Genomic DNA, 14,121 nt, shown 5'->3' on the forward strand with positions numbered 1-14,121 from the left:
TTTTCCTATGAGGGAGGAGCATTTGGTCACCATCTCGAATATGGTGGCTAGGAATGAGATTGATTACTTTCTCTGCAGGATGTGTGATCGAGTATATGCACAGATTGCAAGGTCATCCCAAGTGAGAACCTCAGGACCCAATATAGACTCTTGATAATGGATCCGGTGATTAATAGGAAAAGGATGAAGACATCGATGTGCACTCAACCTAAGATCAACTGAGGAAACTTGAATAAAGACAAAGCTTAGGAGTTGGGGGAACTTTTATGGCCACGAGGACTTGGAGAGTAGTGGATGCGACTATGATGAGGATTACAACAACAAATTGCATTAGGGAAGGTGTTAGAGAGGTCTTAGGGGTCACAAAAGGTTACTCTAGGGGACATAAAGGGGACTTGTGGTGGAATAGAGAGGTCCAAGGTAAAGTGAAAGTCAAGAAAATGGCTTCTATAAAGCTAGTGGAAAGCATAGACGAGGAGGAAAAGAGGACGAACCAGGAGTGTTATAAGAAGGCAAAGAAAGAGCCGAATTTAGCGGTTATGATGACTAAGACTACTGCATTTGGATGTTTATACGATGAACTTAGGGGAAAAGGCAGGGACAAGAAGTTATACCGTTTGGACAAGGTGAGGGAGAGGAAGGCCCGTGACTTGGACCAAGTAAAGTGTATCAAAGACGAGGATGGAAAAGTACTGATGGAAGAGGCATCTACTAAACAAAAATGGCATACATACTTTCATAAACTATTAAATGATGTGCTAGATGAGTTGGAGCACTTTGAGAGTTGGTGTGATTTTGGGTATTAGGCGTATTAAGGTTGAGGAAGTTGAGGGGGCAATGAGTACGATGAGTAGGAGTAGAGCAATTGGGCCATGCGAAATCCTAGTGGAATTTTAGAAGAACGCAGGCTGAGCAGGTTTGGTGGGGCTTACTATAAGGGCTATAAAGTTGTTGAGTCACACTTTGAAAGTTTGGGAGAGGGTGGTGGAATTTAGGGTGATGAGGAGTGTGTCTATTTTTGAGAACTAGTTCGGATTCATGACGTGTCGATCAACTATGGAAGCTATTCACTAGTGGGGAAATTGGTAGAGCAGTATAGGAAAAAGAAGAAGGACTTGCATATGGTATTCATTACCTTGAAAAAGCATACGATAAAGTGCTGAAGGAGATTCTATAAAGGTGTTTGGAGGTTAGCGGTGTTTTTGTAGCGTCCACTATGGTGATTAAGGATTGTATGATGGTGCTAAGAATCGGGTGAGGACTGTGGGATGTGACACAAAATACTTCACAGTAGTGATGTGGTTGCACCAAGAATCGACTATTAGCCCATTTTTATTTTCCTTGGCGATGGACGTGCTGACGTGACACATTCAAGGGGAGGTGTCATGGTGTATGTTATTTCCCGATGACATAGTGCTGATTGACAAGACGCAAGGCGGGGTTAACTCAAGGCTGGAGATTTAGAGATAGGCCCAAAGGGACTCAAGTTGAACAGGACCAAAATAGAATACTTAGAGTGCAAATTCAGTGATGGGACTCATGAATAGATGTTGATGCGAAGCTTGTTACTCAAGTTATCCCTAAGAGAGGGAGTTTCAAGTACCTTGGGTCAGTAATCCAAGGTAATACAGAGATTATCAATTATGTATCAACATGTGTGATAAGAATGTGCCACTGAGACTTAAGGGTAAGTTCTACAAAGTATTGGTTAGACTGACCTTATTGTATAGGGTAGAGTGTTGGCTGGTCAAAAAATCGCATGTCCAGAAAATAAAAGTAGCAGAAATGAGGATGTTGAGATGGATGTGTGGGCATATCAGGTTGGATAAGATTAGGAATAAAATTATTCGGGACAAGGTGGGAGTGGCCCCCGTAGAGGACAAGATACGGGAAGTGAGGCTAAGATGGTTTGGCATGTGAATAAGAGAGGCACAGATACCACGGTAAAGAGGTGTGAGAGGTTGGCCTTGGTGGGTCTGGGGTGACTAGCCAGGATATGGCGTAGCTCCAATTTATCGAGGATATGACCCTTGATAGGAGGGTGTGGAGGTCAAGAATTAGGGTAGAAGGTTAGTAGGTAGTCAAGCGTATTTTTGTTAGGGACCGAGGGTATTAGGGTTAGTTCTTTGTATCGCTACATGTTTTCTATCAGTCGAGTATACTTCTTTTTCATACTAGTAGTATTTCCTATTTCTTAGTTTTCTATTACTATATGTTGCCTCTTCCACTCCAGCTATCTTATTATCTTGTATTTTCTAATTCTTAGACTTCTTTTACTACATGTTATCTCTTTCGCTCCGGTTATCTCATTATCTTGTTGTTGTTACTACTTATTGTTACTTGCCTCCCTTTAGTCTTTTCTTAAGCAAGGGTTTATCAAAAACAACGTCTTTATCTTTACAAGGTAGGGGTAAGGTCAGTGTATGTACTATCCTCCCCAGACCCCACTTGTGGGATTACATTGAGTTTTTGTTGTTGTTGTTGTTGTAATCTCCATTTTTGAAGTTGGAAGGTTGAGGGATAAAATTTAAAACTCAAAGACTGTTGTTAAATCAAATGGGTATCATTGCAATAGCTTGAAAACATCTTTGGGATGCTAAATTTGAGCTCATTCGGAGAATATTTGGTGTTGTTTGGGTCTGATATTGGTAGTAATGGTGATTTCTATTTGAATATTTTCATGTAGGTACTATGAATTCATCGTGACAGATACAAGATCAATAACTATCGAGCACGAATTTGTAACGACCCGGCCGGTCATTTTGAGAGTATTAGCCCCGAACCCCTATTTATTGTTTCCTCCATCTCATTTTTTAGTTTCGTGACTTGCCGGGAGGTTTGGTTTTTGGTTTTGTAGTGGAGTGGGACACATAGTTCCTAAAGTGAGAGTTTAAGTTCTAGGAATTTACCGTAGTTTGAATTGTGTGAAGGAGACTCCAAAATGGAGTTTTGACGGTTCCAGTAGCTCCGTATGGTGATTTTGGTCTTAGGAGCGTGTTTGGATGTTGAATTGGAGGTACGTAGGTCATTTTAGCGTCAATTGGAGAAAGTTGGAAAATTGGATGATTTTTAGGAAGTTTGACCGGGAGTGGACTTTTTGATATCGGGGTCGGATTCTGATTCTGGAAGTTGGAGTAGGTCCATAATGTCAATTATGACTTGTGTACAAAATTTGAGGTCAATCAGAATTGATTTGATAGGTTTCGGCATCGGATGTAAAAGCTTGAAGTTTTAAAGCTCATTAGGGTTGAATCGATGCGCAATTCATATTTTTTGCGTTATTTGATGTGATTTAAAGGCTCGACTAAGTTCGTATGGTATTTTAGGACTTGTTTGTATATTTGGTTGAGGTCCCGGGGGCCTCAGATGGATTCTGGATGGTTAACGGATCAAATTTGAACTTGTGAGAATGGCTAAAGGCATCAGAAGCGCATGCGCAGAAGCGTTCCTTGGCCGCAGAAGCGGAAGCACAAGTGCACATTTGGGTCTACAGATGCGGACGTGCCTAGAATAAGTTAGAACCGCACCTGTGGCTGTGGACTCGCAGAAGCGATTTCGCTATGCAAAAAAGGGCCAATTCCAAGGGTTTAATTTCATTCTCCATTTTTGAACCTAGAGAGCTCATATTGAGGAGAAATTTTGAGGTGTTTTCAAAAAAAATATTTGGGTAAGGATTCTTGACTTGTTTTTGAATAATCCCCACTAAGATATCATTTATTCTTCCTTTATTTAAGGATTGGGGTTGTGAAATTTGTGAAAAAGGGTGGAAAATCCCTATGCCGAATTTTGAGGTTTGATTGAGAATTTGGTATTAGATTTGATTAATTATTGTATCGGTGAACTCGTGGTCGAATGGGTATTTGTATTTTGTGACTTTACCCGATTCCGAGACGTGGGCCCGGGTCGACTTTTTGGCGCGATTTTTCAATTCTTTGCTAAAGTCGTAGTTTCATTATTTAAATTAATTTCTTGTAGTTGTATTTATAGTATGCAATTGCTTTTGGCTAGATTTGGGTCGTTCGGAGTCGGAAAATCGAGTGAAAGGCATTCTTATTGACTGATTGAGCTTGGTTTGAGGTAACTGACTCGTCTAACCTTGTGTGTGTGCGTGGGGGGGGGGGTACCCTTAGGATTTGGTATTGTTGCAATATTTTGTGATATATGAATGTTGTGTGAGCGAGGTGACAAGTGCGTACACAGGCTAAATGTGGAAATTCTGGTTCTTGCTGAGTAGTCTTCTTTTAAATTCCGTAACTGAGTTGCCTTTTCATGTGTAGCTGTCATGTTTAGCCTAGTATCGTATGTCTACGTGTCTTAACTTTTACTTGAAATTTATGCAACATTCTTAGTTGAATTACTTGCCTCAGTGATCTTGTATTCAGTCTTTAACTGTATGATTCCTTGCTGTAAAATCATTGTTTCATAGGTTATGAGTTGTGTATTTACTTTTGGGACTACGAGACTGTCACGCCCCAAAACCGAGGAGCGCAACCGGCGCTCAACCAAGTGAACCCGACCGAGGAAGCCTATTAGATTTCATTCTACCCAAACTCATCCACGAATAGAGATAATACATATTATCATTAATTAAACGAAAATGTGTTCATGTCTACAATACCAATTCATTTCCAATAGTTTCATCATTTTTAAAGTCTCAAATGGATATGTAATACAACCACAACATAACATAGTTTGTCTTTCCCCAGAACCAATACACAACCCACACTATATCTACGGATCCTCTATAGATAAAGAAGAGTACAATGATAATGCCGGCAACAAGGCCACGGCTATACCTCAAACTGAATACACAAAGTATAAAAGATACATGATCCCGGAATAAAGTGGGGCTCACCAAGTCAGCTGGGAAGAAGGTGTACTACTATCACTGATCAAAATCTTCTGTTGTGGAACCACCTGTATCTATTGAAAAATGTAGCGCCCCCGGCAAAAGGGACGTTAGTACTGTCGAATAGCACTAGTATGTATAACTAAACACCCTCTCAATAGAATGAAAAATAATACAAATAAGATTATCATAATATCAATGAAAGCCTTAATCAACATCAAACCTCAATTTAGGATCAAGACATTGTTCAAATTAATTTCCATATCTCACATTGGGAGATTTTTAGTATCGATATACCATTGTCCACAATACCATTATTCACAATAATGGAACCACCGTACTCTTAGCACGGAGTTCGATCATGACTCGATCGGCTAAGATATCTCATTAGAGATATTAACCACAATTTCTCTCAATATCAATACCACCGTCTTTAACACGGAGTCCGATCACAACCGGATCGTCTAGGCTATCCATTAGGGACATCAACCACAATTACCATTTCAATAACAATTTCTAACACAATCACCACCATGTGTGCGACATGGTGTCCGATCACGACCCGATCGGGTAGGCTGTCTTATTTGAGGCATCAACCTTTTTATATCAATCATCGCATTTCATAATACTTTCACATCTTTTCATTTCATTCGCACTAGTGGCCATAATTATAATATCATTCTTGGCACGTTGGCCATATTCAGTATTTCATGCTCACATTATCAATTTCAAATATCATCCTCATCATCAACAATAAACACAATTCAAATCAAAGTGTGTAGTATACATGTGAGCAATTTAGAGTCTAATGCCCAAAGAGATATTTCACAAAATTTGGCATAATAGCCTTCATTTGAACTTGACTTAAAGTCGAAACATTATTAATGCACAGCCCATATTTTAACACATCCTCAATTGGTAACATAACATGAATAGAGCATTTGGGATGCTTGTTGAACATATATCTTTCAACCCAATCTTACTCGGAATAGACAATTTCATAATGAATCACTCGGGACTTACATAATTTACATGAATATCGTGGGATTCAATTCTAAGAAAAGAGTTTAACCAACATACCTCACTTGAGCTTCCTTACACGCTAAATGTTCCGGAATTCTTAGCAACTTCAATCTATTGTACAAATATAACAAATTAAATCAAAATTAGGAAGATGATCATGGTTCTAGCTCATTTGAGCATTTTATCAAACACTAGATGTGCATAAAGGTTTCAAGGTCCTTTCATGGAGGATTCCATCATCCCACAACCCAACCTTTACCAATTTTAGCTCAACAATCTTTCTACACTCTTTGATAACACATGCATGTAAAATAACCAACCCTCTTAAATAAGTCTAATAAATTCAAAATAACACAAATTGTCTCAAATCAACTTAAATACGAATTCCTGGAAGTCTCTCAAGACAACCTTTAATATGCTTTCTTAAATCATATGTGCCCTCCCAATTTCGATGAATATTAAAGACTCGACCACGATTCTTGCATTCTACTTTGAGAACTTCTTTATTTTCTTCTACTACCTCAAAATGATCCTAAATATGTGAGCACACTCTAGAAGCACGAGGCATGATTGAACTTAAACCTAACAAAAATGGTAACCACACTTCACTTGATAATTGTAATTTTGTAGTGGCTACCATAAATAATTGATAAAACTTAAAATAATAATTAATTGAGAACTTGAGAGCATTAAGTAATTAAATAATCAAGAGGGAATTGAGAGAGAATTATAGAAGAAGAGAGCAAAATCTGAGAAACAATGAAGAAGAGGGGGTTTATTTATAGTTCTTAAAAGGATAAAAATGTAATTTATCAATTATTAGGGATGGGGGCCATTTTAGTAAAGGGTAGGCCGAAATGGCTAAAAGTGCAAAAAATGGCCGTTGCCCTACGGTCATTTTTTATTTTGACCATTAACAGCGGTCAGAATTAAAAACAAAAATCTACAACCTAAATTGGGCTGGACAGGGCTGGAACTCGGTTGAAACCCGTGAACAGGTTACCGGGCTAGCAGGGTTCCTTTGCACTGATAGCCAAAAAAGGGCCAACCCCGTCTGGAATAACCCCCTACCCTAGCCAAACCGTCTCAAACTTTACCGAACCGAGTTGAATCGGGTTGAATCAGGTTATTAGTGGGCCGGTCATGCCCGATTAACATCTTTAATTCAAGTGGAAGACTCAATGAAATTGTTAGCTAACCCATAGCTCTGGAATATTCTCTCTCACTGAATTCATCTCTAAACTTGCCGACTTGCTTTCTTTATTTTCTTAGTTTACTACTCTAGATTAGTTTTAGTTAGATATTCACACTTTCGAAAATTGCTTGAGTAGATTAATTGTTTGAGTTCAATTTAGTTGATTGTAAATCACAAGTCCTCGTGAGACCAATACTCTATTTATCACTTTATTACTTGTCGACCACATATACTTGATTGTGCATTTGGGAGCAACAAGCTTATAGCGCCGTTGCCGAGGACATAGAAATTAACTATTTTCTAGATTGAACTTTTATCTTTTAGCATTCAAGTTTTTAAATTTAAGTTTAGTTTAATATTTAATTATGTTTGTTGACATGGGATCTTGGAATGAAAATTGGTTGAATGATGGTTATTCTTATTTTGATGATCATTGTCCACATTGTGGAGGACCCTACTAGTAAAAGAATTGTCAAAATATTTTCTAGAGTGAGTTGGGTTTCCCGTCTCAATCTTATGAGTGGAATATTTATAATATATATGGTGATCAAGGTGGCCATTGAGATGACTGTCCTGATTCCTTTTATCTCTCTTCGAGCTTTTATTATGATGATTCTCATAATGTTTGTGATTTTGATAGGAACTTTTGAGTAGAGGATGCGGAATATGCTGCTTATATTATGGACTTGGTGGGGCAAGTAGCCGAGCAACAAAATAAAATTTAAAAGGCTATAAAAAGAATTAGTGCATCACTCACTAGCATGAAGGCCGTAAAGGAAGAATTGACTAAAAAGAGTGAGTTCCGGCAAGAGAAAATTTTAAGGAAGTGGAAATTTTGAGCCAAATTTGGTTACTGAAACAAGCTCAATAATTAAAAATACACGAGGCACAACGTGAGGAAATTACAAATGGGATGAGACACTTACTAGAAGGAAGAGGTGTAGGAAAGATATTATCAACTTTGGCTTGGCCATTCACAACTTGGAGGATAATTTGAATGAACGAATTGCCACGTCTAACGCCCAATAAATTAGTCACGAGTTGTGTGAAGCTGAAAATGAACTTATAAGGCAGATCGAGGAGCTAAAAGTGGAGTTTCAATCATTCGATCATATAGTAGTTGACGATGTCGAAGTTGAAAAAATTATATTAGGGTCAAGCGAGAAGCGGACATGTCACTCCTCCACCTTGGGGAGCGGGATCGATACTCAATCGAGGTAACCCAATCAAGCAAGTCTACCTGGTGCCTACCAACCAACCTTGCCCATGAATTATTCACAAAGAAATAAGATGTAATAATTAGTCGAGAAGATGGGAATATACAACACCAATTTTCATTCATTAAAAGGGGTTTCATTGATAGATAATAAAATGATACAAGTTCATGATTTATAAGGGGAATGAAACGACAAAGACAATATTTTTAGTTTTTCCCCATACATACGTAACCTACAATGTATATACAGAGCCTCTAGAATAAAATGAGAGAAGTATGAAAGTGTCTGTGACAAGGCCCCAACTATACCTCAAAATATAATATACAAGGATCAAAACAACATAAGACCCCTGTGCCACCATATGAGGTATCTCCTGCATCCATTAAAGATACAGCGCCTCCAGCAAAAGGGATGTTAGTATATATGGAATAGTACTAGTATGTAAGCTAAGTACCTTTATATGGAATGTAATGCCAACTTAAGGGGATATAATCATGGAAATAGGGAGGAAATCAAGAGTAATAAACAATTTGGCATTAACAATTTGGTTGGGAGATTATTAACTACTGACATACCACCATGCACGTGGTATGGAGTCCGATTTTGACTCGATCGGCTAGGATGTCTCACCCTAATATATATGGATTGACGTGGTAATGTGAAACCACCATGTGCATGGCATGACATCTGATCATGGCCCAATCGGCTAAGTCGTCTCACCACAATATCATGTGGGCCGACATGGTCTTTGCTAGCAATCAATTCATCCCAATTAAGGGGAACAATCACATCATAGTGCTAAGGGGATTTTCCCCCATTCATCTCCTACAGCGGCATGTGTAGTTTTAGGATTATGCCTTTATAACCCACCCTTTCTCGGTGACATAACGATACTCCCAAAAATATTTCATGTAAAGCATTTCAGAAAACCTTTTCTTTTCACTGACCCTTGGGACATATAATTCATCATCATTCTCATTTGGTAAATGGCCACATTTCACTTTCATGCTTTAGCTTCTTTTACTTGCCATGGGTCATCATAAAATATTAAATGTATTTAAAGAATTGGGGATCATAGCTGCAAAATACACGAGTAATAAGAGCTTAATACACTTGGAATATTTCCACTAGGAAACCATAGAGATTTTTAGTTGAAACATAGATTAAATTGCAAGCATTTTATGAGTCAATCATACTTGAAATATTTTCCAAAGATGAGTATAGAGATGTGTCACGACCCAAAATCCACTAAAGGTCGTGATGGCGCCTAACACCGCCGTCAGGCAAGCCAAGGGTGATTGATCAACTGAATTACTCATTTTAGTATTTTAAAATCAAAATTTTTATTAAATAAATAGTATAAAATAGAATTTACAGGGTAGTGATAATGTTTACACGAACTACAACAATAAGCAACCTATAGGAACCCCCAAAACCCGGTGTCGCAAGTGCACGTGCATCAACTAGGAAATATAATAAAATACAACATCTGTCTGGAATACAAATTAGACAGAAAAATATAAATAACTCCGAGAGAGACTCTGCAGGATGTGGATCATAACATGGAATGCAGCTCACGGTAAAGTCCCCCACAATAGCCGCTTCTTTTCTCCCTAAAGACCACCAGACATATATGTACCTGCGCAATAAGTGCAACAAGTATAGCATGAGTGCGTAAATCAACGCGTATCCAGTAAGTATCTAGCCTAAACCCAGAGAAGTAATGACGAGTAGTCGACATCGACACTTACTAGTGGTCCAATAAGACAGATACAATAGAAGTAAACAGATGTGAGTCAGAGCAAATAAAACAAAATAACAAGGGTAAATACGTGGTAAAATTATCCTCTCCGCAATAACTCAAGCTCTAAGCTAGTAGTTACCTTCTCAATCGGAGTATATATATAATGGACCTCACCAGATAGGTCGTCATAGTTCAAATCATGAAAACTCACAGATATACTTGCTTCTTGTCAATTATTACGCACGATTTCATAAGAGTATTTAATATAAATATCGAGGCGTACGGCCCGATCCTATCATAATATGTGCACTGCCAAGGGTTGAATGGCACAAATCATAGATACATCTATTTTATTGCCGAGGCGAATGGCCCGCTCCCATAAGAGTGTGATACACAATCCTGTCGAGGAGAACGACCAGATCCCTTCATGTGCACACTGCCGAGGGTATAACGGCACGAACCATAGATGTATCTATTATACTGCCGAGGCGAATGGCCCGCTCACATTAGAATAAGAAGTTTTAACGGGTCCTTCACCCCACTCACAAGTAGTCTATCACTCTACACAAGTCTAGTCTCAAATCTTAACGTAAAATAAAAGAATTTAATAGGCAAGAGATAACTCAAATAGTACAGTTACGGTATGGAGGAAACCTAAGTCTATGTGGACATAACATAAATCTAGCTACATAAGGAGTCTCGTCACCTCGTGCGTACGTAGCCGCTGCAACAAGTAGCACATATAAAATATATCACCTAGGGTTAGTTTCCCCTCACAAAGTTAGATAGGAGACTTACCTCGCTCCGAAGTTCCATATACGGCTCCAACGCCACTCAAACATTTCAAACCGATGCCCGTCTCTCCAAAACTAGTCAAATAAATGTGCAAATCCAAAAATATATACTCTATTACCCATAATTAATCAAGTTATAACAATTCTCAACTCCGCTCAAAATGTCAATAAAGTCAACCCTCGGTCCCACGTGCACGGAATCCGAAAATATTTGAAGATAAACTTTACCCATAACACTACGAACTCAAATATATGATTTATTCACAATTCCACATCCAATTTCGTGGTAGAAATCCAAAAATACCAATTTTTAGGTTTTCCACCAAAATCTCAAATTTCTACAAATTCTCATGTCTAAATCTATATATAAACTCACAGTGTGAAGAAATCACTTACCCCATAATAGATGATGAAGATGGCACTCCAAAATCGGCTCCCATGGATGAAATGAAGTAAAAATGGGCAAAACCCCCATTTTAAAATAACACACTGCCCAGCGACTCTTCGCATCTGCGGTCCATTAGCCGCTTCTGCGTCTCCGCAGATGCGATGCTCCCCTTCGCTTCTGTGGCTTCCCTCTCATCTGTGGAAAAAAGGTCCGCTTTTGCAGACTTGCTTCTGCTGCAACACTGTCGCTTCTGCAAAGTAGCCCTCCCTCACTTTCCGCTTTTGCGATCGATCCATCGCATGTGCGACTCTGCTTCTGTGGTCCACCTGCTCGCTTCTGCGACCCCTGCCTCAGTCATGCCTAGCCCCTTCTACAAAGCCCATCTCACTTCTGTGAACTCGCACCTGCGAGCAAAATTTCGCAGGTGCAATTGCACCAGAAGGAAGAATTCCAGCAATTTCTTCAAGTCCAAATTTGATCCATTTCCAATCCGATTCAGACCCGAGGCCCCCAGGACCATGTCCAAAAATACCAACACATCCCACAAGACGATACAAACTTAGCCGAAATCTCGAATCACGTCAAACAACATCAAAATTACAAATCGACGGCCAAAACCTTTCTTTAAACATTCCAACCTTCACACTTCGACGAGCGCATCCGAACCATACCAAAACATTCCGGAATGACTCCAAACTTTGTGTACAAGTCATGAATCAGAATACGAACCCATTCCAAGGCTCAGAATCCCAAAATGGAATCTATAACACCAAATCCTAGTTCAAACCAAACTTAGGAAATTCTTAAACCTTCAAAATGTTAACTTTCCCATAATGAGCGCCGAAATGCTCCCGGGTGATCCGATACTCAACTCGAACATATGCCCAAGTTCGAAATTATCATACGTACCAATTGGAACCTTCAAATCCTGATTCCGAGGTCGTTTACTCAAAAGTCAAACCTTAGTCAATTCTTCCAACTTAAAGCTTCCAAAATTAGAATTTGCTTCCCAAGTCGACTCTGAACTTCCCGAAATTTAATCCCGACCACACGTACAAGTCATAATACCTGAAGTGAAGCTACTCAAGGCCTCAAACTGCCAAACGATGTGCTAGAGCTCAAAACGACTAGTCGGATCGTTACAAGATGGAAATTGAAACATGACTTGAGTATATAGACATTAGATAAATCATCCATTTGGGATAGTTTAACACAATAAGAATAGAAACTCAGACAAACCATACTTGGAGTTCATAAAGGATTTATTGAATTCGATCCTACGGAGGTAGTTTAACCAACATACCTCAATCGACCTTTCCTTAGGATCCCTACAAAGTTTCACTTCTATTTATACTTCAATCTACATCCAGATAGTTCAATAGAATCACTATTAGTTGGAATTCTCAAAATGTGGGTCTTTTAGGCATTTCGTCAAACACTTTATATGTATACTCGTCTACAAGTTTCTATAATGGAATTTCTTCACCCCGCAACCAATTTTCAAGTAAACAATTTACCCACAATCATTCTAAGACAACCAACCACCTCCATTGGTACATGCATGTCTTAATATTCATTTTCCAACCCAAGAACCTCATTTCCTATTCTTCACAACCATCCAATTTTCAAGATTTAAGGCTTATAATGAATACAAGACTTGTTAAACATGATTTAAATGAGTTTAAAGTCATAATATAACTATATATGATGTTTGGATAGAAAATATAAAGTTTGGGAAAAATCGGATTTAAGTTTCGGAAAAACCGACAAAGGATTTGCCTTATCACAAACCTCTTCAAGAAATACATTTCGTGTGCTATATGAGGTCTTTTGGGAAATATTATATATAAAATTGAAGTTATTGGAATGTAGTTTCTAACTTACTTAACCGTTCGTTCATACGACATCCGGATAAAAAGATATAAGAATCAAAAAATAGGCCAATGTGAGGGTGCCAAGCTAGCACCTCTTTGACTTTTCAAAAGTTGATATTTAGGTCTTAACTCGTCTCTCTATTCAATTTTTACATAGAACCCAACAAGAGAACACCATAAGACCTATTATTTAGCTCTCTAATAGGGTTTCAAAGAATACTAGCATCCCGGGTCCGAAATCGAGAAGCGATAATATTAGAACGATCCCTACGACGTAAGTATCATTATACCGCCTCTCTTTTTTCTTTGTAGTTCGAGTTTTGTACGGTACTTAATAGTTAAGAAACATCTAATTTCTGTATTTAAGTGTTTAAATATCAAGGGAGTTTGATAAATTGGTTTCCTAATAGTTAGAACTCACGGGACGGTGATCGGAAGCCGTGAGTTTGATTTTTTTTTTTACACTTTTAGTGGATTGTTTTGTAGTCCACTCGTGATGGCCTATTGTGTTGCGGATTTATGGAGTTTTGAAGGATAAAAGGGCATGGAGAAACACCACATGTGGCAGGGTAGTAGGTTGGTCGCTCGTCATTGCAGTTTTAGGCTAATTGATAACTTCTTTATTGGGTGTGTTATGGTATATTTGGGGTTTTTGTTGTATTGAAGGACTCGAATTGTAATTAGGTTGGTTTTGAGTTGTTGATTGTATTGTGTTTGTATCTCGCCTATAGTGGACTTGAGGGAGCAGTAAAACCAGGGAAAATGCTGCCCGTTTTATTTTAGAATTGAGTTATCGTTTGAGATACGTAATATACTAGCGCCATATAAGTTGTACATGTATTTATTTTGTTATAGGGTTGGCGCGCTAGTTATCATAAGCTTGTGGTTGAGTTGCATTGACGATTTGAGGTATGTTAAGGCTATCCCTTCTTTTCGTTTAGCAATATGATACAAACGAAATGAGCAAGCACGCAACTTTCGTAAATGATTCCATTCTTAGAAGTACTAGGGTTGCCTATGTTCTGGATTCCCCATAT

General features: G+C 38.5%; 1 protein-coding gene across 1 annotated transcript; it reads left to right on the top strand.

The window, feature by feature from the left end:
- The first annotated feature begins 302 nt into the window (after positions 1-302).
- LOC142175280 (uncharacterized) lies at positions 303-806 on the top strand. The gene has a single exon (XM_075241865.1). The coding sequence runs from the start codon at positions 303-305 to the stop codon at positions 804-806; it is 504 nt and encodes a 167-aa protein (XP_075097966.1).
- The last annotated feature ends 13,315 nt before the right edge of the window (positions 807-14,121 follow it).

Source organism: Nicotiana tabacum, chromosome 21 (genome assembly GCF_000715075.1).
Source record: "Nicotiana tabacum cultivar K326 chromosome 21, ASM71507v2, whole genome shotgun sequence".
In the NCBI taxonomy this organism is placed as follows: domain Eukaryota; kingdom Viridiplantae; phylum Streptophyta; class Magnoliopsida; order Solanales; family Solanaceae; genus Nicotiana; species Nicotiana tabacum.